The sequence below is a fragment of the Medicago sativa genome, chromosome 8, assembly GCF_051527215.1.
Source record: "Medicago sativa cultivar Bolivia chromosome 8, Bolivia_mono, whole genome shotgun sequence".
Taxonomy (NCBI): domain Eukaryota; kingdom Viridiplantae; phylum Streptophyta; class Magnoliopsida; order Fabales; family Fabaceae; genus Medicago; species Medicago sativa.
Window position 1 is genome coordinate 22,284,290 of NC_140756.1, and position 26,288 is coordinate 22,310,577.

The following is a 26,288-nucleotide window of genomic DNA, read 5'->3' on the forward strand; positions in this document are numbered from 1 at the left end:
TAAATCTTAATTTTTTTCTTCTCTCACTTACTCAATCCATTCACCTGTTTCGAGTGGATATCTTTGGCAAGGAGCTGGCCATCCACTTACAATGCGTTTGTGTTTAGGTGAAGGAGAAGAACAAGAGGCAAAAAATATTCTCTACAGACTTGTCTAGAAAAATATCACTTGTCTAGAAAAAATTAAGTGAAAAAAATCATGTTTGAGATTCAAAGCTACAAATCCAAGTTTGGGGGATAACAGACATATTAAAAATCAATTCACCTATAGAATCAATTTATCCCATCTAAAAATGAAATCAAACTTACATATGCATTCGTTGGGTTTAAGAATCATTCATTAAAAAAAAAAAAAAAAAACATGGATAGCAACCACTTTCATGATGTAACCCTATTCATGGTCAGATGCAACCCTCATAGTATAATAAGGATTATACCATGAAGTAAATGGGTATGAGAAGATGCAACTATTCTTGACTTCTCAGATGATTGGTGCAGGTGATATTGTATATGTGAGGAACCTGATTTTTTTAGTCAATGATGTTATCTTTTACTTGTCAAATGAGTAAATGGAGATAGGCATGTTTGATTTCGCATGTGAATGATAACAACCTACAAGTCATAGTTTAAACATGATCTTCATTTCTAGCATTTGTCACTTGCAAGCAAAGGAAAAAAAAATTTAAATACTTTTCACTTCAAATTTCAAGAGCAAATAATTAGAGTGCATCCGCACGCATGCATATATACGCATGGATAATAAGATCCTAATTCTGAATACATTTTTGTATAGTTTTTCAATTGAATGCCCTTCCAGAGATTATTATAGATTTGGGAAATTTTCGTGAATACAAATAAAATTTGACTCTAACATAAAATAATTTAAACACAGTACCGCTCAAAATCCCCAGATCTAAAGACCAATTTCTATTTTAGCCAAAATATCCCAACCTAACAAATTTAAGGCAAAATCAAGAAATCATAATCATGCATTCTAGCTGCGATAGATCTTTAGGACAAAACAATTAGCCATTCTAGCCACATCTATTATCCATTTGAAAGATCTATTCGTGCTCCAAATTGATCTATAGCAGTCCTGCTTTGTTGTTTTGTACTCCTAAGAATCGAAACCTGGATCATACCACAACATATCAGATTGGAGGACATAAAAAGATAAACCAGATGTTGAACAAAACCGTAAACCAAATGCTGAAGTGTACACATGCTTAAGTATTGTAGGAAAATGTTTCAAAGCTATTTGTACTACCATGTGATGATTTCTTTCAATTATCCTTTAATGATGATGATTATGATACTAAATCTTCATATGATGAAAAATTACAAAGTCATGATTATGCTACCTTGGGTCGTTCCATAGAACTTCCAAAATATCCTACTCCAAAAGACAAGGAAGTGTATGCAGCCGCAATTTCTACCGCTGTTAACCTTGATTTTCCTTGACCCTAGAGAAAATGAGATTAAGTAATATTCCCAAAACTATTGACTGGAAAAAGTTGAAGAGACTCACTACTATAGATGTATCTGACTGCACAACCAAGATCCCTGCGCTGCTATCAGTACCGCATCTACTGCTATCCTCAGAAACAGATCGCAGAACTTTGGTGCAGGCAGAGGCAGCACCAGACTGTGAGCTGAAGAAAAATGAATATCAGAAAATCTGGTGCAAGCAGCGTTGCTATAAAATAAAAAGCTAATTAAAAAAAATTGAAAATTCAATCAACTATACAAGAAAGCTTAAAATACAAACATTTCAATTATGTAAGCCAACAAAAGAATAAACTATACGAGAATACCATTCAAAACTCGCCTAAGATGAATAGCAGTTGTACCTTGCCAAATCCTAGACTACCGGTGCCGCACAAGAAGTAAATTTAAAATTTTAAGATTAAAATGATGCATTTTTAATTCTTTGAATTTCTAAAGCAAATAAGTAAAATACTTGGCAACTGCATAGTTCATCAATATGATTTTGAACAAGTGTAAAATACAATGAAAAGCATCCTTTTATCACGTCTTCAGCCTCAAACATAGAAAAGATAGCACAGATGGATTTTAGACACTGAACACACTGCCTTATTTCTCTGCTGGAGTGTCCTTAAAAAACACCAGCTCATTCTTATGATGAAAGAAAAGGTCCCAAGTGTGACATATCTCATCACATCAATGAATCACCACAACACTTTCCTTTAAATATAAAAATTGTAAATCAAAAGGGCATGGTACAACTGAAACAAAAACAAACCCTATATGTTCCCGAAGGTGCAGCCTAGTGGTATGGGTTAAGCACTGAAGAAGTATTAAAGAAGTTCGGGGTTCGACCCATGCTGCTAACAAATCACCCCTCCCCCTAACAAACTAACCACTAATATTTCACTAAAAAAACTAAAAACAAATCCTATATATAGACATACATAGACTGAGAAAAAAAAAACATCTCCCTATTTCTTATAAAAATATAATCATTTATAAGTGAGACAGTCATACAGTGACATTGAAACAATGCATTCCCTAGCTGCAAATCCTTTCATTAGGTTCTCTCCTGCACCAGACACACAACAGCCAGCCATGAATGGAGCACCAAAGGGACCTTTTGATGACGCCCAACAACCTGAACCATACATTGCTGCTAGCCCTACTCGTCCACTAACCTGTTGAATATTTTTTATTATATATAATTACGAGAATCACTTTCAACTATAATATGCAAACTGGAGCACTAAAAAAATCAAACCAAGAAAATCATTATTCACCTTTAGAGCAATACCACCACTAGATGCTCCAGATGCTACATTCCCCTCATTGTCTACACAAATAACCCCAACGGTATCCATTACTTGATCTTCCAAAGCATAATCTGCATCATAAGGGTCATGGCTTTGGCATGTTAAAGTTCTTATAGGGTGTCATACTGATGTAACAGTTTATTGGAAATAATAAGATGCTGATGAAAATCTGTTTTTTCTTCTCATAAATTACAACTATAAAATTTGTTTGCCAGCTTTTTTCATATAAGCACTAGCACTGAAGCATGAGTGGAACAATACTTGGGTGCCAAATGCATTTATGCCATTGACAAAGGCCAATTTTACAGTTCAAAGTAGCTAAAAGTGTAAAGGTTTAAATATATGTTTATTCTTTGCAAATATAGTAATAATTGGTTTTTATCTCTCCAAAGTTTTCTTTTTTTGCTTTTCCATCATGCAAAGATAGATCTTTTTTTCAGTCCCTGCTGTTGCCTTCCAATAAAAAAAAAATGCATGAGGCTAACTTGATTCTAGTGGGCGCAGCTCAGTCAAACTAATGAACACAAGTGGCATATGCTGCGTCAGTCGTCAGATGACTGAGTCATGTTAAATTTATATATTAAAAACAGTTAAACAAAAATGACTGTTGCCTCAATCATGTTCTATACCTGAAAAATCCCATCTACAACCCAGAAAATTCCACCATCTACTTCTAAACCCAGAAGCCCATATCAATATCACCTTCATCATCAATTCAAAAACATATCTTCTTCATCACTCAATAGCTGTGCTTCTAAATTATAATAATAACACAAAAGTCATTCTAAACTTCTGCCACATTATTACAATAACAATACACCAAAATTATTCTAAACTACTACATTATTAAAATACACCAAAGTCATACTAAACTATTGATACATTATAAAAATAAACAATACACCAAAAAGATCTATGACCGTGCTTGCCAACCCTTCGTCGCAAACGAAGGGCTGTGTGAACTGACACGGTGCGGACACTGTGGGGTTAGAGGAGTGAAGCCGACTTTAATGTGCGAGGGTTTAGGAAGAAGGGTGTGGATACCTAATCCGATTTTAGTTTTTTAATAAAAAGTAAAATAACGAGTGAGATGTTGATTAGGATTAAGTGTTGCTGCATCAAATGCCAGTTGTGCTCAATCATATGACTCAGCAAGGTATAGACTGTGATTCTAGTTTGATGATTGAAAACAACTGTGATTCTAGTTGGAAGCACAAAGAAGGGTTACTTCTGTTGAAAGTTTGCTATTAAATACCTGGCATTTCAGTACTTTGACATGGAGAAGAATTGCCATCTGAAAGAGAGTTCGCTGTCTTCGATTTAGCAGCTTCAAACATAGATTTGTACTTGATCCATTGTGTTTTTGCCCTTTCTGTGATCAGCCACTGTCATGAGATACAGTCAAAGTTGTAAGTCTGGAACGGTATGACTTAATAATAAGCTCATGTGCAGAATTTAAATCATGATTGAAAATAAGACCTTACTGGCCTCTGCTATACTTGGTGGCAAAGCAATATCCTTAGATTTCGCCCATTCACGAGCCCCTTCCCCTACCAGGAAGCTGCAGAGATATCACAAATTCCCATATCAATACAGATTTGTCACATGAGGTGAAATAGAGAAGGCATTCTCAAACAAAAATAGTTTGGCTACAGAAACAGAAAGGTTGAGAAGTCATTACATTGGAGGAATTCGACCTAGCAATGGAGATCCCATCAGCTGCTCTTTCGCCAATAAAGCAGCAATTTGTATAGCATTTCGCACACCTGGTCTATAATTAATGGAATACATACATAAAAAACATGACAGAAAATTTGAGATATGAAAGTAAATTCCAAAGTGAGTAATAGCGATGCACAAGTTTCTAGATTTCCCTGATAAGTAAAAATTTATAAACTACTTGGCTAAGCACGTGAAAAACGAGATAGATCATATTTTTCGTGCAAATGGACAAAATGTGAGCGTGAAAAAGAATGAGATATAACGGTATCCATATACGTTTTCATTTTCCAGCTACTAACTCAACCAATTCGTACCATTATCAAATTAGCATGTAAAAGCTTTAGATACTATATCAAGTACTTTATGTAATGTCAACTTAAGGTAAAGTACCTGGCACAGCTCCAACAGCACCAAAAACTCCAGATTTTCCATCCATTATACTGGCATCACACTCAACACTACCATTTTCTGTCAAATTAGACCCCCTGCCAGCATTTGTGCTCGGATCATCCTTCAACAAAAGAAGCTCACATTAAACTATTATTACAGGACAGGGCAATCAGAGTTCACCAAAATGGGAGCTCGGATCAAAGTTCATGAAAATTTGCAATGAATTATCTTTGCACTCTACTTTTTGCAAATAAAAAATATATCTTTTGCAATTTTTCCTTTCCTATCATGAAAGGTTATAAATTATAAAATAATGGAAATTTATTAACAACAGAATGAATTTTTATGATTGGTCATTTTTTATGTGACCTCTTTACCAAGTGGGCTAAAGGAACAAACACAACACATTGATGTACTTAAGAGACAATTAATGATGATTCTAATTTTAGAAATGGTTTTTCAAAACTCCAAAAGGGCTAAAAAACTATTTAATTGATGTAAGGAGAGTATTAGATTTATAAAGTATAAGGTGATAAAACTATTTGTTACATCCAGACTCCAGAGGAAGAGCGGAGGAATATGGCTGAAATTGTCACGTTTGTTTATGTTATGATTATCTTTGTTTCCCCATTTCTTTTTTCAATGAACCTTGACGGTAAGCCATTTTTTATCCTTTTCAAATTTTCTTCTTTACTTTGTAAACAATATTCCATCCCATTTAGTTAACACTCTTTTATTCTCTTCTTCCATTACAGCGGAAAATATATGTAATGGAGATTATGATTGTAATACAAATATATGGTGGTGCCCACCTAATTATCAACTGAAGTGTATAAATAACCAATGTTCATGTGTTGGATTCACACCGGCAATATATGCGTTGGATTAACACAGGCAATATATTGTGCCCATATGAGTTTGTATTTACTATTTAGTACTAAACCCCAAGAGAATACACAAATGCCCTGCGCGAATATTATGATCTGTCATTTAGTTATTGTGTTGGAACCCAATAATTTGAAGAAAAAAAAAATTCTTTCTACTTTCAAGAACCTTGTAGCTATGGCTTGTACTCTAATATGATGGTAATGAAATAAAATACGGTAGCTAAGAACATTATTTTGTTTGTCTTTTTCTCTATTAATTCTAGACATAACGCCATGGCCTTCAATTCAGGCATAACACATTTTCCTTCTAAACCTACAGCCTATCAGAATATTTTAACTGCTACATTGAAAAATAATTTTTATTTTATTTCTAAACTTATACTTTTATATTTAGTCATAATATTGTTACACTTGTGATTTTTCTCACACTTCATTTTATATTTATCTTACATTTTAATATTTTTTAACAACTTCGGAAGGTTTGTAAGCTTTTAAGAGTTATAGAACGACAATAATATAATAACATAATAGTAGTAGTACTATTAATCACAGTAATAATAATAAAAATATACAACAAGCAAACAATTTTGGGGCCTATTTGGATTAACTACTTTTTTGCAGCTTATAGAACACACATTTATGTATAAGCTCACATAAGCTATTTCTATAGCAAAGGATAAAATAAAGTTAATTTTTTTTGTATATAAGTTGTTTTTATAAGCTATAATAGAGAACTAATGAAAAAAGGTTAAAAAAAGCTTTTGAAAATTGTTTAAGTTGTTTTCATAAATCCTCCCAAACAGAGTCTCCGAATGAGTGAGACATTATCTGGTTTTCTTTTTCTTTGAGCTGCCATGATATTGGCACGAAGTTTCTACCGCTGCATAACGGTGACTAATTTTCGTGTGGGGCACACAAAATGGATTCTCCCTTTCGAACCCCTGACCACATGCTTAAGGGGTACTTGGACCAATCCATTGTTGGTGACATTATTTAGTCCCTAAATATATCAAAATTACAATCACATCCCTGATGTCTCTTTTGTTAATAATTTTAGGGTTTTGTTTAAGGATTCTTTCTACTTTTAGTACGTTAACCAATGCCTTAAACTAGTTACAATCAGTTTTCGTGAGCTTAACTCAGTTGTTGGTAGGACAATGCATGATATATGCAAGGTTCGGGGTTCGAACCCCAGACACTAACAAACAAAAAATACTGGTCACAGTCAACGACTAAAATGACTATCTATTCAAATGTATAGCGGTGGCCCTTGACACATTCAGAGACTAAAATGATTATTTAGAGACTAACATGATAAAGGTCAAATGAAAAAAATTAGTTTAGAGTGAATTGATATACCTCCAAGAGTTGAATGGCAGCGACAACAGCATCTAAGGAGAGACCTGAGCCGTGTTGAAGGACGGTAGCAGCGGCGAGGCAAGCGCGGTTCATGGCGGATCTGAGAGGTTTGTGATTGGAAGGAGAGTGGTAACCTGCGCCTACATGGACAGCAACAAAGAATCTCTTTCTGTCTTTACTATCATTCTCACTGCTGCTGCCAGTGACGGTGACGGTGGCAGCGGTAATACCATCCTCCTCCATTGCACAATTATTTGGGGTTTTGTTTAGATTGGTGCAATTGAGGAGTAGAAGATCAATTGAGAGGAAGGTGAAGAGGAGGGTCGTATTGGAATTGGAACTCACTCGCTATAGTCACAACTCAACAATAACTACAGCACTATGAGTATCATACATATAGCTAGATGGATTAGTCGGTATTTTATTTTTTGTAATAGTAGACTTTTGACCCGTACGACACACGGGTCTTCTCGACTATAATAGAGACCCATAAATAATCTTTAACCAGTAAAATCATGGGTCGATCAATACACGCAATTAGATTATTAGAGATGCAATATTACAATCAAATGATAATAAAAAATATTATAAAGAAAAAAGATAAAAAGAATACAAAATTATATTGTTGCACGGGTCAATTTTATTTATTACTTTTATAGTTAAACATCAAAAATTAATGTAGCTCATTGTTCCTAACAAATTATTTAGGGTAGCCGAGTTTGCATGGAAATTAGGGTATTCTGTTTGTAAACGTATTAAATAAGTGTACAACAACTTGTCAAAAAAAAAATCTACAAAAACAATAAGTTAAGTTGCTGCAGACCAAATAAAATTAATAAATAACTAGATTTTTGACCCGTGCTCCGCTCGGGTTTACTGGAAAGAAATTGACATACGAATAATAAAATGCAATATATAATTGGTAACGGTGAAAAAAATAACACGTGATAATCTATAGTAGACAAAATAAAACACTTCATAATATGTATGAAATCTAAAAATATTATAAAAGAAAATTCGGTAATCCTATCAATAATTCAGTAAAAGAAATATGAAATATTTAGTACATTGGCATGTAGTTTCATCACACATTGCGAAATACTTCCTCATATACGACATTAGACGTTACATTGGTATCTTCACCATCTTCATCAGTGATCAATATCTTTAGTCCTTCTCTGGATGTAACTCTTGAAACAGCAACATACAACAACTGTCCGTGAGAAAATACAGGTTAAGTTGCTACAGACTTAACAAAATTAATAAATAAGGATTTGTTAGGTTAAATAATTGCAAACCTAAAAGTGTAGAAAATATTTGTTTCAAAAAAAAAAAGGTAAGAGGATAGGAATGAAATTGGTGCGATGCATTTTTTTTAGATGAAATTTGTTAGGTTAAATAATTGCAAACCTAATTTGCAAATGAGCGGGAAAAAATTAGGTTAAGTTGCTGCAGACTTAACAAAATTATTAAATAAGGATAAAGATGTCAAAAAAAAGGCATGAAATTAAAAAAATCCAAAAAAAAGTATAAAATTCTTGACAAAAAAAAGTATAAAATAGAAGGATCATACGTGATCATTGATATGGTAGAAAATATTTTCTTCAAAAAAAAAAAGGCAAGCGGATAGGAATGAAATTGGTGTGCAATGCATTTTTTTAGATGAAATTTGTTAGGTTAAATAATTGCAAACCTAATAAAGCAAATGAGCGGGAAAAAATTAGGTTAAGTTGCTGCAGACGTAACAAAATTAATAAATAAGGATAAGGATAAGGATTAAGATATCTATTAAATTTTTGCATTGAAAAATATTTACGGTTATTAGAGAGAGAAATGAAAAACATATATGATGCAAATTTAGAGGCAAAATTTTATGATAGAGTTGTTGCAAACCTAATACGGGATTAGTAGAGGGAAAAAATTAGGTTAAGTTGCTGCAGACTTAACAAAATTAATAAATAAGGATGTATATCATTTTTATTTTATGGGATTTTTTTCAATGAAATTGAAATCCGAGTTTTTATATTTGTTTGAGGTCAAATGCATCTAAAGGTCCTTTAAGTTTTTCGTTTTTTCCAAAGTGATCCTTTAAGTTTCAAAAGTCCCAAACAAGTCCTTTAAGTTTCAAAAGTCTCACACAAGTCCTTTTAGTTTTTGAATCGTTTCAAACAAGTCATTTTGGAGGATGATGATGATGATTGAGATGATAGCAACAAAGAGCATTATCCACCAGTTGCCATACCTAAAAAGATGACTAATTTTAAGTGGGTGTTAGGAGCCAGATTTGGTACCAAAGATGAGTTCAAGGAAGCAATTACCAACTATGCTATCTACAATAGGACTTGTTTGAAACGATTCAAAAACCAAAAGGACTTGTTTGGAACTTTTGAAACTTAAAGGACCACTTTGGGAAAAACGAAAAACTTAAAGGACCTTTAGGTGCATTTGACCTTTGTTTGAGGAACATTTGAGTTTGTTTATGAATTTGGTGAATTTTTTTGTAAATTTTCTTTTTAAGTTTCTTTTGATAAAAAATATGACAATGTTGAATTTTATAACATAAAAGATTAAATATGAAGAAAATAAATAAATAAAGAATGAAAATGTTACCTATTATAACATAAATGATTAAATCGTAAAAATAAATAAATGATGAAAGTGTTATCCTAAATTAAGTTAATGAATGAATTTAGTAATTTTGTCTTGATCCTTTCTCGGTAAAAGTGTGCACTTAATTTTTAGGTATATGTATAATTATTTGGTTTAATTTATGTTAACGTTTATTGTTGATTTGGTAAGTCTAAATTCAACACTTTCAAAATTAGAATTCATATATGTATAATTCGTCTGGTCTTAGTTCATAACAAAATCGGAGATTAGGATTGAATTGAAAGCAATAAGAAGAAAATGCACGTAAACATCAATTTTTGGACTTCTCACTTCAATGTAGAATAGTTATATCAACACTTTTTAACAAAGTTGAAAGCAAAAATGGATCAATTTGTAACACAAAAAATAAAATAAAGGAATGATTTGATCACTTTTTCTAACACAAAAGACCAATTTGAAACTAAAAGACTAATTTGATACAAACGTTAAATTTAAAAGACTCCAATATGAATTTGGCAATATATGTAAAAAGATGAATAATGATAGCAACACTTATTTTAACACATTTTTTTCTTACACTCACTCTCTTATTAAATGAAATATATGGATCACACTACTTTAAAAATGGGTTTACCGACGCTTCATCTTTATGGTATCTTGTTGGTACACGTGGAAGTGGTGTGACATGGCTATTTTCATACTTTGCTTGCATATTAGATCCTTAAGTATTCATCTTTTTACATTTAACATTTCATGATATGATATTGCTATGATCGAAGATGAAGGCTGGACGGATGAGAAGTGGGATAGTACGATTGTTCTTCGCCGGAACAGTTAGGTTTGATATCTAGAAAGACACTCCAACAAATGAGGTTTCAACGGTTCCAACTTCGAGGTGAAGTTCGTTAGGAGACAAGCGAACATGGCTGCTCATAGTTTAGCTAGGGCGGCTTGTTCTTGGGCTAGTCACCGTATTTTTGATTCTTATCCTTCTTGTATTAAACATTGGTTGATTAATGATAATAGTTAACTTTGTTTCGGTAAAAAAAAAAAAAACGAGTTTTGAGGTTTTTCTCAAAATGAGAATTTTTTTTTGATGGGTTGTTTTCTCATGGTATGTTAAGTGTGCCATGTTGGCTCAACACTCCACCTCACATTGGCCTACACCAAATTTTAAATGAAAAGTTTATCTAAAATATCCTCACAATACTTAAAGTTTATCTAAAATAAAACTTAAAACATCTACATATAGTGTGTGTCCTTAAAGTACCTTTCATGAAAAATTAAGTTAAACATAAACATTTTATAAGCAAAACAATATTATTGAATTCAGAAAACATAGAAGTCAAGCACAAGATGCGCCTAAGTTCCTCAAACTAATAAAAAATTACAATTAGATGTCTCAAGACCAACCAAAACACAACAATGCTAAAAGAAAAAGAATTTGTTCTCTCATAAACAAAACATTAAAAAAAAAAATGAAAAACCCACCAAAGAAAATAACAAACAATAGTATTGTCCTTAAATATACTTGTATCAATCTCTTATATATTTTCTAGCATCACAATGAATCCTTGATCAATACGGTTGATCTTCATATCTGGAGAAAAAGAGGCCAGAAGGACTATCCTTAGGTAACAATGCCAGCTTCACAATTGGCTCAGCACCTTCATAATGTGTAAGAGTACCTGTACTACTGTAACGCCCATACTAAACTTATCTAGAATATTTAGAATGTGCGTTAAATTTAGTACTGGATACATTAAAATTACAATAATAAAAATTTCAACTGAATAAATATATACATCACTGCAGGATCGTACATTTGCTATCTAAATACATGTCTGGAACCATGATAAATAATCTGAACTAGTACGACACGAGCATGTGAAAATATATCATTCAGCCTCCTGTATTGTCTCCTTGCCACGTACAACCTGCTGATCTGAAATAAAATAAAAGGGATTGGGGTGAGACGGGATGTCTCAGTGAGTTCCACCTATCCTAGGCTGTAGGCAATCTCAGGGAACCTAGGATCGCCATCTGTCTCTAAACTCAACCCATTTTGGGTTTATACAATTTTGTCATGCATAACTGAGCGATCGGGGGATAACTAGGATCGCTATCTGAAATGCTGAGTCAGCTCTGATACTAATGCTGAAATCATACTCATAATTATATTCATAATGTCTGTCATATTATGTTAGAAATGTTAGCGTTGAACAAACAATATTATCTGAGTTGATTTTACGGAATAAACCCAGGTGGAGTAACCCCGGAATTTATTCCACTCTGACCGGTAATAATTTCCAACTGGCGGGAACCCAACTGACGGGGATACCGGACTCCTCTGATTATCGTGGGGTCATCCTTACGGATAGTGCCCGTTCCAACTGGCGGGAACCTTTTGTATCCTAACTGGCGAGGATAGCAAAAGCCACGACTTATAAATTATTTAATATTATAAACTGAACTGATTTTCTTATAATAACAACATTCTGAAACTGATAACAAAGACGTAGTAATTCCGTCTTTATTCTAAAATTAACTCTGATACTAACCTATTCAGATTCTAGGCATATCGTTGTCATATGCCAATCCTAAGATTTTCCCATATCCTGATAAACTAAATTCGACTAATTAAGCCGAACTTCCATAACTATGATTCTTTACTTCCATTGATTGGAAATCTACCCATAAATTGTTTACATAACATACTCGTTCTAAATACATCTCTTATGTCAATGTGCAATAATTATGTAATGACACCCAAGTTAGAGGATTGCTAAATATTCTTTGTCACATAATAAGAAAATATGCATTAATGTCAATTTGAACATGTTTATGTTACTATTCATGTTGGAGTGTCTTAAAACATTCCTGGTTACATAATTGAATAAAAATGAATGTTTCGAATTCTAGCCGAACAATGACTATATTTATGCATGATAAACTTTCTTGTAAAATTATTTAAGAAAATGTAACCATTTCAAGTAACCAAGGCAAGTGTTAAATTCCAACATTTTTCTCAATCATTTAAACAAGTGAATATAATATTTGCCTTGTCTAACATTTTCCTCCAACATCTACACTAACATAAACATATTCATAACATGAAAGAGGATTTAGAATAAACTAGTAACCAAACATGTGACAATTCAATTTTCCAAATTATATGTATTTCAAACTTCTATTCAAATTATATCCTCCAACATTAGGACTAAAGTAGTATTGCACAATAACATAAGAAATTTTAGAACAAAATAATGGAATCTAGCATTGATACAATTATGCCAACATATTCTAATAATTCATAATCACATATTAGCATTCTAATGGAATAATTTACTCCCAAATGGTGGGTTTACTAACTAAAGGAACTCACCATGAAAGTTCTGAGATCTAACCAAGCTTTCCCCACTCCAAGCTTCTGCACTCAAACCTTTCCCTAAGCCGTAAAAGCATCCTTTACACTAACATGAAAACGACGTCTTCAGCTCAAATCTTGCATCAGTCACCATACTTCAAAATTGTCTCCTGACTTCAATACTGAGCCAAAATTCGTGACACCGGTGCCAAAATGACGGCAAATTCGTTAGCTAACCATAGCAACAAGAACCACCTGATTCGGAGTTACAGAGAAAAAGTTATTACCGTTTTGGTACAGTTCCCCTGCAACCTGGAGGAACCGATCACATCGGAATGAGAGGGATCCAGAGGCCGTGTAGGTATGGGACTACATGGTTGAAGGAAGGCTTATAAGAATTGTTAGGTACTACCCATATCAACAAGATGCATCTTCTTTTCGGTAGCCCATTCCATAAGAACTCCACAGTTAAGCGTGCTTGGCTTGGAGTAGTACTAGGATGGGTGACCTACCGGGAAGTTTCCCGGTAAGCATGTGAGTGAGGACAAAGCATGCTGAAAAGACTCGTGTTGGTTTGTGGGGTTAGTCGGCAATCCTAAAAAGCAGTCTGGGATGTTACAACTACCTTTTATATCTGTTTTGATATAGCCAGGACAAATTGCATTGATGCAAATTGTTGGATACTTTTTGGCCAAAATTCTTGTGTAAGCACTTAGAGCAACTTTTGATATAGAATATGCACTTGCATAAACAGGCCAACCTTTGGATTCTAATGAACCCTCTTTAAAATCCTTGAGAAATTCATTCAAAACTTTGTCAATTTTTTCTTCTGTAAGGTTTTCAACATCACTTAGAACTTCTTTAGGCCATCCATTTGGAATGTTCTGCAAAAAAAAAAAAAAAAATATGCATGGAGAAAAGCATATATTAAATAGCATATACTTCAAATACTTTAATTTTCATGCATCGTCAGTATAAAAAGTCGGTCAATACATCGCAATCTTGTTATAATAAAAGTCAAACATTTTTAACGATTTTAAGGTTATAGTTGATTGACAATGTAAAATCTCTTTATATTACCGGCGTATATGAATTAAATCATACTTCAAATCAAATTAGTGAACCACTTAATATATAAAGTTTCCAAATAAACTACAAAAATGGATACCAAAAGTTCTACTACTAAAGATTAAACAAACTCTTCTTCCTTCCTTTAATAGTGTTCTCAGTATATTATTATATTGCCTCTAGTCTTCCCAAGGTTGAGGAAACATTAACAATTTTTGATGAGGTAGAAAATTGGAGAAGAGGAATAAGTCAGTATATTATTATATTACCTCTAGTCTTCCCAAGGTTGAGGAAACATTAACAATTTTTGGTGAGGTAGAAAATTGGAGAAGAGGAATAAGTGCTTTGGTTAATTCCTTGACTCCATAGTAGTTTGTTTTAATACATGCTTCATATAATTCCTCATCATCAGTTAGTAGTCCTGCATTATTCACCTACACCAAAGACAAACATTCCATACAATTCATTATATATTATATATATATATATATATATATATATATATATATATATATATATATATATATATATATATATATATATAGGGGTTTGCTAGAACACACCCACTAGTTTTTATGTGGGAGTGTTTTAGCAAGTAAATAACTAAAAAGTGGTTAAATACACCCTAAGGTGTATGTTGCTATAACACACCTTCTAACAATAACAAGTGGGTGTGTTCTAGCAAATCCTATAGGCATTTGCTAGAACACACCCACTAGTATATATATATATATATATATATATATATATATATATATAGGTTTATTTTGGAAGCAATGAATTATAAAAGAGAAGCACAACAGTTAATGATACCATACCAAAATATCAAGTTTTCCAAAGTGGGCTTTGATGAAATTTGCAAGAGATGTTATGCTAGTAGGGTCAGTCACATCAAGGTGATAGAAAAGCAAATTATCATTATGAGAGTGATTTAGGTCAAGGTGTTCTTTGAGTTTATCAAGCGCTTCAAGACCCCTTTTCTCAGCTCTTGCTGTTACAATCACTGTTATTCCTTTAGAAGCTAATTGCTTGCATATTTCAAATCCAATTCCTTTGTTTGCTCCTGTCACAACTGCATACCTATGTTGAAAACCATTAAAGACAAATATATGTACTTTATTATAATTTGTATTGGATAGAAAGTGGGATTAATAAAGTGTCTCATATGATCTACGGGGACCGATATTCTAAAAAAATGTTTAAAACTTCGATTACAACGTCACCACTCACCACATTTAAATTTCAAACGTGAGAATGACTTGATTGGTGTTGATTCATCAAAAGTAAGAGAAAAATGAATATATGCGAATTTAGAGGCATTAATATACATTTTTCTTTTTTACCAAACCAGTTGTGACTCGGTGACCATTTTAGTCGTAAGAATGAATAATACAATGAATTTTTACTGAAAGAGAGTGGCATTGGTTGCTTTTAGAATTTCAAACGATTTTCAAACATCAATTCGTAGGCTATATGCCACATTTCATTTAAAAAGTAGTAAATGAGAAGAAACAAGTACCTCGTTGTTTCTGCCATTGATTATTAATTATTGGTAAGGGTGAAGAAATCAGAAACAGGTACTAATATGAATTTAATTTTAAGACTTGATGAAAGGATTGAGTTCTCTCTATGGCTTTTATAGATAACTTGCTATGAACATTGTACTGATTTATTTATTTATTTTTTCTTCCAAAAGCTTGGACATTTTGACCCGATAAAGAAAGTTAATTAACATAAAGTGAAATACACATGAAAGAACTAGGAAGAAAGTTTTGGGAATTGAGCTCCTAGACAAATAAAATAATATCCTAATTAGGTAATCATATGGATGGAATAATTTAATTTGTACGATGATTTAAATATTATGAAAGATTATGTACTTTATAATACACTTTATACCCCTGCATACATCATTGCTCATGTAATGTTGTGTCTTCTTCAAGTTGTGTTGTTTAAGATCTTGCATCATTGCAAGCGTCATAGTTGTTGGGCTGAAACCTTAAAGAAGTCTTATGAAATCGATCATATTTCTTGACATGTTTGACTGGTTAATTTTTTATTTTAAAAAGAGAAATTATTATTATTATTATTATTATTATTATTATTATTATTATTATTATTATTATTATTATTATTATTATTATTATTATTATGTGTAGTATTTATAGTCATTTTATAATTATTTTTGTCAAAAAAAATAATATAATTATCTCATGAGATTTGAACTTCGTCATTTGAGGTTACAAAATCGAACTCTCACTATTAAGATGACACTTCATTGGCACATGTAACTATAGATTGTTTGAAAAAGTTTTAGATCAATTCTTCTTATATTTTATTTTGATATTATGTTATTGGTCAAGATGGATTAGTCGAGTTGATAAGGATTCAAGTCAGATCCTATAAGTATTTGAGTTTGAGTTCTACTATTGATGCAAAAACCTCGTCGGTGAGTAACATGTAAGTAACTTATGTCAAGTTTATTTGAACTGAGGTTTTTCACTGTCCCAGGGAGCTTTTAAAATACAACTCGCTTTTAAACATAGGAATGTTACCCTAAACATCCACATTAACTTAATCTTTCAATTAATTTAGATTTCATTTCTCAATGACATTTTTTATAATTTTATTTTAGACAAATTTTTATTAAAATCATTTGGAAGAATCCAACTATTTTTCTTGATTAACAAATTGTATATTTTCATATGAAGGAGTGCTTTGTTTATACTTCCACAATAGATGACGTCTACTAATATGATGCAACACAAGTAGAAAACTTTCAATACAAGTAATTGAATTATGTGAGTCAGTCAATAGATTATGCACCTCTATCTGCCAGTTTCGGTCTCTTTTAAATGTTCCCTGGTGACATCCATTTGCTGCCTTTGGTTGAGAATGTTTTGACATAAATAGACTGCACATTCATTAAATAAAATGCTCATTCAAGAAACAAAAAAATGCATACAATCTGCAAGGCATTTGTGATTGCTAACTGGTGTAAATGTTGATTTAGCATCATTGTACCATGGATCCTTCACGGCTATAAAAAAACACCACAACATCAATAGCAAATTGAAGGACTCGGGCACCACCGCGTGCATCGAATAGAAAGACACAACGTCGTCTATCATTTGTCTGCATGGACAAATTGAAAGTTCAAACCAATAAGCCATATCAAAATTCCAGAAAATAAGAAAGAGAGATCGCTCAATTGTTTGTATCATTTGTTTATTGGTAACTGCAGTAATTTCTAAAAAGATATGGGAATCATTTGATGTTCATCAATTATGTTCACCAATTCCATCATGTCATCTTCTTTCTTCCTTTTCCTTTCTACGTTTTTTATTCTTAAGCATCTTTTTATTGCGTGAGTGAAAGAAGAAAATAAAAGATAGCCTTGAACGATGATCATTAATTCAATGAAAGTGAAAATAAGAGAAAAAGAAAACCGCTCAATGTTTTTTGGTTTAATGAAATTGATCAATTAAGAGAAAAAGGAAACACTACTAAATTATCAATTGCTCCGTTCAACTTGATCATAATATAGAAGTATTACATTTATCCTACAATTAACTTCCTTTTTTTGTTAACAATTGTCTTTATATTTGTTTTTACTCATTATCCCTACAACTTAGTCACCATCACTCTCACAAATATATATGCACTCCTTTTCTTTATGCCTTCTTATTAGGTTCACACCCTGTGGAAGATTAAAATATATAAGCAAGAAGTAGTAAAAACTAAAATGAAATAAAGAATAAAAAACAAATTAATAAGAAAAGTGTAACAATGAAATATGCAACCACAAAAAAAGTTGAATAATGGAATGAAAAAGAAGTTTACATCATGAGATTAAAGGTGGTACCGCTCAAATTGCAAATGTTGTAATAGTAACCATTGCTTTCAACTTGAAGTATCTTTTTTTTTTTTTTTTTGGTCTTCAACTTGAAGTATCTTATTTGAGTGAGAAAGAATAAATTGGAATATCATCAATGGAAAGAAGATGCGTTAATGGCAAAAATTGATAGAATCAATGAGTTTCGTTGAGGATGTGTGTGGCGGAGTCGGTTAGTGGGAAGGAAATAACATTTGTGTGGGATGATAAGTTAATGAGAAGTAACTTTCATCTAATTGAGTTTGTGGTGAGAAGTTTAAAATGTGGAAAACTGAAAAGGAGAAATAAGAGAGGATATATAAATAGATAGTAAGAGAATAAGAGAGGATTAGAATGCAAAGTAATTGTTATTTATTAATACAAATAGTTTTAAACATAAGATAATAGACATATCTCTCATTTAACAGACTTCAAATTATCGAAGATGCTCACAATAAAATAGAAATATAAACGAAACATAAGAAAATTATAATATCAACCCGTTATCTAAAATCGTTCAGTGTGATTTCAAATACACAATTGATCTCTTTAGCCCTTCACCATTGAAAAAATAATTTCTTTACTTTACATTTCAGAAGCCTAGAATAAAGTTTGTTACATAATCACTTCATCAAAATTTATTCCTGAACATGTATATTGACCTCCAGAGGTCTCTCCCACTCCTTAATTATGGTTCTTATTCTCTAGTCTATGCTTGAGGTTGGAATGAGTTTAGCGGTTGAACTTGGGAAGTATACTTGAGTAACACAAAGCAAATACCAAATAAGGCCAAAGGTAGAAAGCACAAAACAAAATATGGGTCTTTACGTATAGTTATATTTGAAAATAAAACAAAAACCAAATTATTTTCTATGAAATCAAAATATAAGACAAGTTCATCATCTCTATTTACATCACACTCTCGTTGTCGACAAAAGAAGTGGAGAGAATATAATTAATTGTAGAAACATGATAAGAACAAAAAAACAGTAAACATACCTCTCTCTCTCTCTCTCTCTCTCTCTCTCTCTCTCTCTCTCTCTCTCTCTCTCTCTCTCTCTCTCCAAAAACCTTATGCCCCCCTTCCTCTATCATTTTTTGCAAGTGTTATGAGGATTTGCATTTAGGCCACAATCAAGGGATGACCTCGATGGCTCCCTATTTTCCTTACGTATTAAGAAAAAAACATTGATATCATATATACTTTCATCAAAGGGAAGTTTCATACTAATTTAGTGAGTAGCCTCAGGGGAAAAAAAATAATGTAGTGAGTAATGAGTTAGAAGAAAAGACTAAAACCAAAATATATATAAATGGCTCAAAGAAAAAAGGGACTATGATCTTAAGAACACTTTTAATTCCGAAGGGATAGAAAAAGGAGAAGAAGAGAAGAAAGACTCGTCAACACAAGTCAGGAAAGGGAGAAGAGAGAAAGAGTTCCCGACAACTCAAAGAAACCCTTTGGTGTGATTTTTGAACTAGGTGATCTCCCCTTTTATAGGGACAGTTTGTAACTAATTTGGAGAAACTTAAGAATTAAGTAAACTTAAAAATTAAGCAACCCACAGATCAGCTCAAGTGACAAACCAATCGGATAAGTTCAAAAAGAAACAAATCCACTAACGAAGGAAAGATAGGAAATTCAGTTGGATTCTCAATCTTATCACAACAAACATAACCTAAAATTATGGAAAGTGATATCCATGAATAAAAATATTAATTACTATTATTTTCATCATTATCGGGTATTTAAAATTAAATACCGTAATTTAAACATTACTAATTTGTGTGTTCTATTTTATGTGAAACCCCCACATTCTATTTTTTTAATTCACACAACAATTGATCAAAGTTTAATTACTTAGTGTTTAATCTTCCAACCTTCCAATTTCTTTCCAGCTTCACACCAATGTTCCCACAATAACAAATTGAAGTTGTAGTCGAATATGAAAAGTCTTGATCTTGCTTATATTGTGTTCTCATTTTTCTCTAACTTCAACATTTTCCTCTCTGTACTCACATAATTGATTGTTACATTAAAGGAATATTTACCTTTTTAAAAAAAAAATCGAAATACAAAGAATGAAAGCCACCTCCCAACTTTCCCTCCCTTATGAATTCATTTGTAAAATAATTAAGTAATTTACACTTGCGATGATGGAATAAGGATCAGATGTTCTTTTGTTAGTAAACTGACATGCATAGGAAAAATATTCTCCATAAAGAACTTGAAGGAAATATTAAAAACAGGATGGAATTAATCTGAAGATCACATAGAAAATAATGATATAATGATTTAAAAAATGACAACTAACTTATTAACAAAAGATGTTGTTACATGACAATGACGACTAAATTTATATTTGACAATTATAGTAGTTTCTTATTAGTTTCTCATTGTCGCCGAAAAAAAATACTTTACGAACTCCCACCACCATTGCATTGTAAAGGCCTGAAACATAAAAATTACAAAAATGATAAAGCAAAGTTAGAAAGGAAATAAAGAAAGGATCAACTTGAATTAGAAGGACAGGATAAAATAAATAAAGATATGTAGAAACAGTTATAAGAATCAAGGAATGAATTAGTGTAAGTGCTCAGTTCATGTTGAAATTTCCAATTTAAGTGAGCAAGCGTGAATTTAAAAATAATGGGAAGGATAAAAATATCAATGAAAATGAATGGTAGTGCTGGGAAAAAATGGTAGAAGGGAAAATTGTAAAGAAAGGTTGTAATGGAATAAAGGTCAATGACAAAAAGGTTGTAAAGGAAAGAAGTTACATTTTGATTTTCAAATATGATAACCAACTTCCTTAAAAAAATAAAATTTTACTTCCAACCGTTTATTTTTTATGGAATATTTACAAATAACCAAGGGTAAAGTAGGAAGAAAAATAGGCTACACCAAATTAGTGTTTTGCCTTTATTAATAGTTATAGATAAAAAGAGTAAGTGAATTGAAGCCGGACTTCAAAGTTAAAGAGTGTTTATAGAGGTACACTTACAAATCAACTATAAAAAAGGTGAGAGATTTAACTTCTTACCAACTGAGTAAAAAATAATCGACATAATTTTCGTTTTTGGTACAAGCAATAAATTTTTGCTTAAATAATGTTTTTTATGAAGTTTTGGTGGATTTATGTTTTTATGGGAATCTTTATTATTATTATTAATAGCGGAAAGACTGACACTCACCTGCCTGTCATTTCGCTCTTTTTATTGTGCTAATGCGTGTATATTATTAACGATGTATTATATAAACTTTGTGTGTAAGGGTATAATTAGAATAACAAAAAATCCAGCCAAAATCCTCTATTTTTTTTTATATATTGTATAGCTTTAATTTAGTGATTATTATTTATTTCCTCAATAATAATATTTATGATTTTGGATTGGTAATGCCACATGTATAAATTGCAATTGTTCAAGTGCAATATTGATGCTTCCTTTTCGCAATATATGAACTGTATAAGCATTGGTATTTGTGTGTCCGTTGATGGTGGGGCTTTTGTTCTAGCCAAAGTCATGAATTTCTCTCCTTGAGTTCTGTTCCCGTTGGCGAAGCTTTAGGTTTAATGCTATAGAATGATTAAGTGACATGCCGATGGACAATGTCAACTTTCTGGTGGATTCTAAAACAACCAATGAAGTTTTTCACTCCAACAGACCTTATGTTTCAGAATTTGGTCATATATATCAAGGTGTCGGAGACTCTTTCATTCACAGTTCATATACTTTCAGATGGAGTTTAAAAGGCGACAAGCAAATGCAGTAGCTCATGCTTCAGCTATTCCCACGATTTATTTTCATATCCATCATTGTACCACTGATATATTATTATTAATGAAATGTTATAAGCATCTTTTCTTTCAATAAAAAAAGTATTTTAGTGCTATGTTCTCAAATGTATGTATATGAGATATTGCTAGGGATGGGTAGCTCATTTGGTTAAGTTAAGATATTAAAAAAGTTAAGAAACTAAGGATTTGTTTGAGAGTTTGGACGGGAGGGGAAGGAAGAGCTTTGGGGGAGAGATATCTAGGGTAAAATTGAGAAATCGTTAACATTTTTTGAAAGAGAATTTTTTTAGAGAGTGATAAATTATTGTTTATGATTAATATATTTTTAATTTGAAGAATTCATATAAACCCTCCCAAATCCCCCAAAACACTCCTCCAATACAATTTTTTAGTTCCCCCAAATGAGGAGGGTTTTATATTTTGAAGAAAAATAGGCCCTCCAAAACCCTCCTCCCAATGTCTTATATTTCCTCCACTTACTCCTTTATTTTTTCTAAACCATCCCCTCCCTTTCCCTTCAAACTCACAAACAAATCTTAAAGGTCTAGGGTTTGAATCCTGAAAAAGGAGAAAATACTAAAATAGCAATTAACATAGTACAAAGACTTGAATTCGGATCCCACATTTGATGAGAGAATCTCATTGATGAGTAATATGTAAGTAACTAACCTCACAGTCCTCGTGAACCCCTAAAATACAACTCACTTAAAAGTTATGATTTGACATATTTTAAAACTCAAGGGACCAAAAATGTGTATTTTAAATTGGGAGGACACCAAGAAATGGATAGATGATGTCTACTAATATGGTGTGACACCAAGGGTACATCTTTAATTAGGTTGGGGTTCAATTCCTAATCGAACTTTATTCTCTTAAGTGCAACACAAGTAAAAAAAAAAAAAATCAATACAAAGCAATTGTTTTCAACCCATAATTATCCTGCATATATCTTTCACATTTTGTTTTCTTACAACAATAAATCCTTGATCAAAATGGTTTCTTTTCACTTCTAACAAAAAAGTGACCAGAAGGACTGCCATCAGGTAGCAATGCCAACCTCACAATTGATTCAGCACCTTCATCAGGTGTTAAATAACCTGTATTGTAATTTATATCTGTTTTCACAAAGCCAGGACAAACAGCATTGATGCATATTGATGGATACTTCTTGGCTGCAACCCTTGTATAAGCACTTAGAGCAACTTTTGAGATAATATATGTAGTCATACTATTCATAGGCCAACCTTTGTTTTCTACTACTGAACCCTCTTTAAAATCCTTTAGAAATTGATTCAAAACTTCATCAATCTTTTCTTCTGTAAGGTTTTCAACATCACTCAGTACTTCCTTAGGCCATCCATTTGGAAGTTTCTGCAAACAAAATTGCATTAAAATAAGTATTATCTCCAATTGCAAAATAGTTCAAAGTGAAATAACATATATCACTTCAAATTCAATGAATGAAGCATTAATAAATTTTAAGGAGATTCGAGTTCAAACCCTCGGCTCGGTTAGTGAGCTAAAGGACAACAAAGGATTTTTAAGAAGGATGTCGAGGGTTCAAACCCTAAAAACTAACGTAACTAATAACTTAATAACATTTGTCTATAAAGAAACTAACGTAACGAACCATTTTTTAGATATTTTTCATTAGTTAGCTTTCTAAATAAGCTACCTAAGAAAGTTGCAAAAGTTATTAGTATCATATACCTCCAACTTTCCCATGGATGAAGAAACATTGACAACTTTTGGTGAGCTTGAAAGCTGGAGAAGTGGAATAAGTGCTTCTGTCAAGTCCTTGGCTCCATAGTAGTTTGTTTTAATACCTAACTCAGTTTGTTCATAGGTTTGAGTTATTATTTTACTCCAATCAATCTGGCCACCATTTTCCTGAAACCAAAAACAAGAAAACTTGAATTTTATGACTTGAAATAATGTCAATTTGCATGACTAATGTTAACAATCTGTTTTTTCATACAAAGTGGAAATAGTTTTCAGTTCTTTTAGTTGTTTGGCATATGTTTAATACAAATAATCGTTCTCTATATCGATTGAAGTAATAACCAAGGTTTTAAGTCGCTTTAGAAGACGCAGTTGGATCACAAAGATTGACGTTGTTGCGGAGAATCATAGTTATTTTGAAATTAATTGATTTGCATGTTTAAGTAAATCTCATTAATTTAAGTTAAACTGCCTTAGCTTTTCGGGGAAAGAAATCATACCACAGTATTGGCAGCAGCCAAAGCCTCACCGTCCACTTGTGCTCCAGGAATTCCAGCATTGTTTACCTAAGCAAAGTTTGGAGTTTCAAATATTTGTGATCATTCGAGGTGAACTAGAAACTATTTCTCACACAGACAGAACCTTATAATAATAGCTTATAATTTTTCAACTGCAAAATATTTCATTTGACAAGGTATCAATGAAACTTAATGGATATAGCTCATCTAAAATTATCAATATACAATTCAACCATAAATGAAAAAACAATGCATTCGAATATCAACGGTTGATTCTGTTGTTATGATTTGTGTTTGGCAACGTTCGCTGAAAAGTGAGTTGAACAATAAATTCAAAAGACAAAAACTACAAATGCTAACTTTTGCGTTAAAATCAATTGTAAAGACAAAATTAATTCTAATCACGAACTTCAAACATACCACCAAAAACAATTTTAAATCTGCATAATCAATCACTTTGGCCTCTCTCAAAATTGAGTCCAAATATGCACTTACTTTAGTGTCTAAATTAAATCACTCATATATTAGATCAACCAAATCCAAAATTTAGATATACTCTATCTACTTCTACAAACTTTGCTATAAATTTGAATGATCTTACCAAGATATCTAGTTTTCCAAATTGGTTCTTGATAAAATCTACAAATGACCTTATACTTGCATGATCTATGACATCAAGTTGGTGAAAAACAACAAGTCCAGGCAGAGAAAGCTGTTTCAATTTCTCAACAGCTTCAAGACCTCTCTTGTCATCTCTTGCAGTAAGCACCACAGTGATCCCTTTCGAAGCCAATTGTTTGCATACTGCAAATCCTATTCCTTTGTTTGCTCCTGTAACAACTGCATACCTAGAAACAAGATTAACAACGTGATATTATGATTAAGCTTATGTTAATTGCATATATATATGTAGGGTATTTTAAGGAGTAAAAGGATAAGGAAAATTGTGATGTACCTTTTTGTTGCTTCTGCCATTTGATATGGTTAAAGAAAAGTGCTAGCAAATATGAATGGACTATAAAATAAAGTTAAAATGGAGTTGTAGTTGTATTTATAATAACTTTATACTATCAATTGTCTTTTTGTTATCAACTTATCATGAACATCAATTGTTGTTGGACCACTTTGTCGGTTGAAACGAAAACAAGTTGTCACATTTTATAAGTATTCTCTCTATTTTTTTTAGGGGAATAAATTCATCTCATTTTATTAGATTAAGTGTTAATACAGAGCGGTACTTCAATAAACAATTGAGAGCTAGTTTCTAATGGGGCTGCCTGTGTTTATTCAGCGATCTCATTTGTTTGCCTTCGGCTAAAGTCAACCTTTGTTAAAATATGTGATGAAACGCCTACAATCATGAATGATGTTGCCAAACTCATTGTTATTACTGTTATCATCGTTAAAGGCATCAACGACAATCTTTGAATCAAGAGAAAAATTTGTGTTATCAAAATCCAAATCAGCCCCCCACTACAAGCTTGATAGAGTCCTAACGCTTCACCGACATCTACCGACCACGATGAGGAGATTCAGGTGGTTTTTGCTAGCACAAAGCATCCTTTGACATCGTGAATGCACATGCTGATACCAACCTTATTATCCGCAGGAGTTGTTGTACTCTCGGTTCTGCACACTCCAACCAAAATACGGGTGCAAATAATACTCTCCATCGTTTTATTCCTTTTGCTATTAAATGAATTTAAATCTTTTTTGTACATTTAAAACCATTTTTAAGAAAAGTAAAAAAAACCATTTAAAAAGTTTACTAATGGAAAAAAAAATGACAAGAATTCTAAATCAAATTTTGCTACTTCATGATTCTTAAAACTTATTCCCAATTTTTTTTTTTTGGTTACTCCCAAATTTAATCATTTAGACAAAAGAAACACCGTTTTTTTTTTCTTTTGAGATTCACTTATTCATACGCGGATATATAATTTTTTATTCAGACTAATAAATTTAAAAAGTGTGATTTTGAAGAAAATTGTGGAAGGTAAAAGTTGTTCCACTCTATATGAGTGGACCTTATCATGCCGTGACATCAAATTGTGATTGGCATATGTTTCACCACGTTCGTTCCACCCAATCCATAAGCACATCTTCTTTTTTTTTTTTGGTAGTTAATCCACAAACACATCTAACTAAATTACTATTAGTTTTTCAAT

General features: G+C 32.1%; 3 protein-coding genes and 1 long non-coding RNA gene across 4 annotated transcripts; 1 reads left to right on the forward strand and 3 right to left on the reverse strand.

Moving 5' to 3' along the window:
- Positions 1 to 792: 792 nt before the first annotated feature.
- Positions 793 to 7,544, reverse strand: LOC146897831 (N-terminal nucleophile aminohydrolases (Ntn hydrolases) superfamily protein). The gene is made up of 10 exons (XM_085733838.1): positions 7,162 to 7,544; positions 4,916 to 5,036; positions 4,485 to 4,569; positions 4,283 to 4,364; positions 4,059 to 4,188; positions 2,771 to 2,874; positions 2,505 to 2,668; positions 1,528 to 1,651; positions 1,361 to 1,462; positions 793 to 1,130 (listed from the first exon to the last, which is right to left on the reverse strand). Exons 1-10 carry the CDS (start codon positions 7,402 to 7,404, stop codon positions 1,047 to 1,049), a joined length of 1,239 nt encoding a protein of 412 aa, XP_085589964.1. The 5' UTR covers positions 7,405 to 7,544; the 3' UTR covers positions 793 to 1,046.
- Positions 5,433 to 6,034, forward strand: LOC146897832 (uncharacterized). The gene is made up of 2 exons (XR_015022007.1): positions 5,433 to 5,570; positions 5,671 to 6,034. It is a non-coding gene; the product is annotated as an uncharacterized LOC146897832 (long non-coding RNA).
- Positions 7,545 to 11,057: 3,513 nt separating the features above from the next.
- Positions 11,058 to 15,846, reverse strand: LOC146897833 ((+)-neomenthol dehydrogenase-like). The gene is made up of 6 exons (XM_085733841.1): positions 15,726 to 15,846; positions 15,025 to 15,286; positions 14,476 to 14,640; positions 13,758 to 14,022; positions 11,709 to 11,711; positions 11,058 to 11,459 (listed from the first exon to the last, which is right to left on the reverse strand). Exons 1-6 carry the CDS (start codon positions 15,740 to 15,742, stop codon positions 11,350 to 11,352), a joined length of 822 nt encoding a protein of 273 aa, XP_085589967.1. The 5' UTR covers positions 15,743 to 15,846; the 3' UTR covers positions 11,058 to 11,349.
- A 6,951-nt stretch (positions 15,847 to 22,797) lies between these two features.
- On the reverse strand, positions 22,798 to 25,155 carry LOC146897834 ((+)-neomenthol dehydrogenase-like). Its single transcript, XM_085733840.1, has 5 exons — positions 25,076 to 25,155; positions 24,722 to 24,968; positions 24,103 to 24,168; positions 23,591 to 23,770; positions 22,798 to 23,251 (listed from the first exon to the last, which is right to left on the reverse strand). Exons 1-5 carry the CDS (start codon positions 25,093 to 25,095, stop codon positions 22,868 to 22,870), a joined length of 897 nt encoding a protein of 298 aa, XP_085589966.1. The 5' UTR covers positions 25,096 to 25,155; the 3' UTR covers positions 22,798 to 22,867.
- Positions 25,156 to 26,288: the final 1,133 nt, after the last annotated feature.

Excerpts from the sequence above, each read along its gene's own strand:
- LOC146897831 (XM_085733838.1), bottom strand. The coding sequence starts at position 7,404 with ATGGAGGAGGATGGTATTACCGCTGCCACCGTCACCGTCACTGGCAGC. Across the intron at positions 4,570-4,915 it reads TGCTGTTGGAGCTGTGCCAG|GTGTGCGAAATGCTATACAA; the intron begins GTACTTTACCTT and ends ATTATAGACCAG. Across the intron at positions 4,189-4,282 it reads GTATAGCAGAGGCCAGTAAG|TGGCTGATCACAGAAAGGGC; the intron begins GTCTTATTTTCA and ends ATCTCATGACAG.
- LOC146897833 (XM_085733841.1), bottom strand. Across the intron at positions 14,641-15,024 it reads TTGGAAAACTTGATATTTTG|GTGAATAATGCAGGACTACT; the intron begins GTATGGTATCAT and ends TCTTTGGTGTAG. Across the intron at positions 14,023-14,475 it reads CAACCTTGGGAAGACTAGAG|AACATTCCAAATGGATGGCC; the intron begins GTAATATAATAA and ends TTTTTTTTGCAG.
- LOC146897834 (XM_085733840.1), bottom strand. The coding sequence starts at position 25,095 with ATGGCAGAAGCAACAAAAAG. Across the intron at positions 24,969-25,075 it reads ATGGCAGAAGCAACAAAAAG|GTATGCAGTTGTTACAGGAG; the intron begins GTACATCACAAT and ends TCTTGTTTCTAG. Across the intron at positions 24,169-24,721 it reads TTGGAAAACTAGATATCTTG|GTAAACAATGCTGGAATTCC; the intron begins GTAAGATCATTC and ends AACTTTGCTTAG.